Source organism: Alligator sinensis, unplaced genomic scaffold (genome assembly GCF_000455745.1).
Source record: "Alligator sinensis unplaced genomic scaffold, ASM45574v1 scaffold30_1, whole genome shotgun sequence".
Lineage (NCBI taxonomy): Eukaryota > Metazoa > Chordata > Crocodylia > Alligatoridae > Alligator > Alligator sinensis.
Window position 1 is genome coordinate 2,445,865 of NW_005842060.1, and position 4,212 is coordinate 2,450,076.

The 4,212-nt window shown below is 40.6% G+C and overlaps 1 protein-coding gene across 1 annotated transcript in view; it reads left to right on the forward strand.

Moving 5' to 3' along the window:
- CAMK4 (calcium/calmodulin dependent protein kinase IV) overlaps positions 1-4,212 on the forward strand; it is a 291,118-nt gene that overhangs the window by 257,401 nt on the left and 29,505 nt on the right. The window contains exon 8 of the mRNA XM_025203531.1: positions 1,127-1,202. Coding sequence (XP_025059316.1) covers positions 1,127-1,202 — 76 coding nt within the window. The remainder of the gene's footprint in view (positions 1-1,126; positions 1,203-4,212) is intronic.

A 4,212-nucleotide genomic window follows, 5' to 3' on the forward strand; every position in this document is an offset into this window, starting at 1 on the left:
TCAGGCTAGATGATCTGTTCAGGTCCCTCCTGACCCTAGCTACTATGAAACTATGAAGTGCTATGTTCTTCTATTTCACTGAGATTTTTTTTATCTCTACTTGCTTATATTAGAGCATTTTTCCCTAGGAGCAAATGGAAGGTTTGGGGGGGAAAAGGTCTTTTCATTAAGGTGTTCTTAGAAGTACAGTATGTGGACATTCTTCTCAGAAACTTGTAAACTGTATTTGAAAGCTGTGGGAAGCAGAAAAGTATTGTAGATGAGGCACTTTCATGGTTTAAATCATGTGCATGCTGGCATACACATTTTTAAGATGCACACCACAACATGGATCTCGCATCACTCACAGGCAACAAGTGGATATTTTGTAAGAACCACAAAGCAGCCTGGCTTCACCTTCACCCATTTGTTGGTCAAGAATATCTCATCTTCACTGTTTCAGGCTTAAGCGCTTTGTCTGAGACTCCCTCTCCTCTCTGTCCAACAGTGGCAATAGCAATTGATTGGAATGCTCTTGCTTTATGTTTGCAAGTTTGGATTCCTTGTATTGGGCAACAGCATCTTCTCAAGAGAAACCTTAACTCTGGAGTTATTATTTTGGCAGCTAAGCGTCAGACTTTAATGCACAGACAAAATGCAAAAAAGAAAAGAATAGGTCCTCCCCTGTGAGACTAAACATAAGAAAATTTAGATCAAAAAGATTATTGAAAGCTACAGAAGGCTTGGACATGGCCAGAATTAGGGCTTGGAATGGAAATTGTTTACAGTTTTAATTATGGAGTCCCACTGACTTCAGCTTTTTATATAAATGCAAGTACCACACACTTTATACAACTCAGGTTATTGTGAATGATCCCATTCATGGATTTGGTTGTTTAGCTAAAACTTTGAGATCAAAGTTATGATGAATCTTTGTCTTTCTAAGTTATAACTAATCCCACTCTCTTCATTTAGGCTTTATAATTCCTGCTGCCTTTAATCAGTGAATAGAACTTTTGACTAAGAAATGATCAGGTCCTTTTTGTACTGTTTTAAGAAGGCACATTTGAAATGCTGGACCTATATTACTATTACTTACTACTACATTAAATTTTTGTTTTATTGACAAGGTTTTTATTATCTGTAGCACCAGAAATACTACGAGGATGCGCCTATGGCCCAGAGGTGGACATGTGGTCTTTGGGGATAATCACCTACATCCTGTAAGTTTAGATAGCAATCGTGAGTGCTGTCTAGATTTTGTTTTGACCTGTCGTAATGGCAAGTGAAAAAATTTGCAATTTGTTTTCTAAAAGTTATATGTTAATGGTATTTTAAATTTGTTATAGATAAAGAAGCATTGAAAAATGTCAAACTTTGTCTTATGTAACATATTCCTCAACTAAATTATGACAAACACCTTCAATTAATAATTTTTTTTTTAATCTCACCTATTTTTGCCATTTATGATGTTTGCTTTTTGCACTCACTCAACAATAAAACTGATTGGTCTGCTTATAACAGAGGTGGGCAAAATGCAGCCTGGGGGCCAGATGCAGCCTGCCAGGCCATTCTATCTGGCCCATGAGGCCCCTAAAAAATTTAGAAAATTAATATGAATCTGCCCTGGGCTGCCTGTCATGCAGCCCTCGATGGCTTGCCAAAACTCAGTAAGCAGCCCTCTGCCCAAAATAATTGCCCATCCCTGATTTATAAGCATGCTTATGTCATTGTTCTAGCATTTATTTGGGTTGCAAAAGTCCAAGAGATGTGTTTTCACTTTGATTTTTCACTAATATATTTTAATAATTTGACATAAGTTTTGTAAAATTACTTTTCCTCTTCAGTAAAACTTAAGTTGATACTTTAAATTACTTATGTAGCCTTTTTAAGGTACTTCATGCAAGGATTAACCAATTGATAAAAATGAAATCTCACCATATTTGAACATATGGAAGATTCTTTTTTAATCATTGTTGAATACAATAAATAGATACTAAAACTTTTCCTTGTGTTTCATATTCTGGTTTGCCTGTTTAGATAATAATCTCTTTGGGGCAAGGACCATGTAAAATATTTGTCAGCATTATATGAACAACCAAGAGTTGAAGGCACCATGTACATTATAAATAAAAGAGGCAATGCCATGAGTTTCCACTAATAAGTACTACTGATATGCCATCATATCATGGATATAAACTTTGTCATCATCATTTTGTACATTCCTGTGCAGCTTTATAGAAGCTATGGCTCATTCCGCATAGCTAGAGCTAGTAGGGTTAGAGACTGGGCAAGGATTTGGACCATGTGTATGGTTATGACTTCCCAAGCTAAGTTTAGGGCACAGGTAGATAGGGCTCTACTGGCTACATTTAGGCAGGTTGCATCGTAGAACTCCCCCAGCTACATAGGCACCTACATAAGAATCATCTGGTTTTTACTGGTGAATGTAGGTTTTTTCGTGCTGCCTAGATGGAACTTTTCTCATGTAAGTCTTTGACAATGGAAGGTTATTGTACACATTTTACATCTTTTCTGCTGACCTTTTCCTTCCTGGATGAACATATGACTTCTATTCATTTTTTGGCCACATTGACAATTGGTTCCCTTTTCTGTTTTGCTGTGTGTTATATTTGCAGAATGCAGTTATTGGGTGTGTCCCCACGAGCATGGACTTGCAGTCTGTGGCACCTCAAAGCAGTTTGAGGTACTGTAAACTGCATGTGTCACATGTGCAAGTGTTTGCCATGCTGCTAGTTTACAGCACAGCAGGTTTTTTTACACCAAGAGATCCCAGTGTCAAAAAAAACCTGCCACTGAAAAAAGCAGCGCAGCACACACTGCAGCAGTGTATACCACCAGAAAAGGAGCCTGGCCAGCCAGAACCACACTCTGGCTGCCAGCCAGGCTCTGAGCAGCCAGGTTGGCACTGCCGCTGCCCCTGGGGACCTCCAGAACCCCAGGTGAGACTGCTGGGGCTAGCACAGGTGCTGGTGCTAACCTCCCCTGCCCCACCTGGTTCACTTTGCTGTGCATGCAGGGGCATACCCAGGAACAAACAGCAGTGGCAGAAATATGTACCACTGCTATTTGTCCCATGGGAAATGCAAACCCCTGCACATGCACACTCATGGGGACATGCCCATTCAGGTTATCCTTGGAAAGGAAAATGAAATAAGATAAAAGGTACACATGCATATTATCACAGCATTGCTGGCAGGGTACCACTGGAGCCCCAAGTTTCCCTCTGCTGTCCCACTGCTTATCTCAAGGAACAGACCAAGAATTGCTCTGGGACAGCTTACCCCTGCAAGCCTCAGCTCCACTGCCCTTTGACCAGACCACACAGCTACAGCAGGGGAATCTTTGCCACCTCTCGGTGATTTTCCCTTTAGTCATGTAAGAATTCTAGGTACCGCCTCTGTAGAAGGGGCTAGCCTGGAACATCATACACTCTGAGATCATGCTTTTCCATAGGCAAACAAGATAACAAAAGGATTTATTCTATAGGAGAAAAGAATTGTAGAAGAAAAATTGGCCATATAGTTTGAAGATAGAGTACACAAAACCAGATAAAATTTCTCACCCTCTTTCCTGACTACAGCACAATCCTTCAGGGAGTCTTCTTAGAGTTTCCAGCCTTTAGCCTTCCTGCTAAGTCTGCCAGCTCTGACGCCTGAAATAATCCAAAGACCACCACTAGCTCATAGAAAGCTCTGAAATACCTCCAGGCTGCCCCTCCCATCACCAGCATTGTTCACTTTGGTGAAAAGTCTAAGAATTCTCTTGAAAATACTTTCTTTCCTGGAGCTCCTGAAACTCCCCTAGCTAAGGATCCAGCTCCCTGAGATGCTTTGTTATTGTGGGGCTGATATTTTCCATTATAGATAGGCAATACTGTTGGGTGCCCATCCCAACAGTAGCCCTTTTTGCTTGCTGGCCAGGGGAGTGGTAATGTTCTTAGCCAAATAGGCCCTTTTCTTTAGGCATGTATGCCTCAGTTCCTTTTACATACGACTGAGTCTTAGATATGTAGCCATAGCCTTTGAGTAAGCTATGTCCAAAATGTAAAGACCCATACAGACAGCAAAGCATAATCCATACAGAGATACAAGTGAAGTAAGTGAATACAGCATAACATTGGCTTTTGAACAGGACCAAACATGAAGTTACTCAAATCAGCCTTGGGACAGGCATCTCTGAGAGACTCTCTAAACCTCAAATCATTCCTGC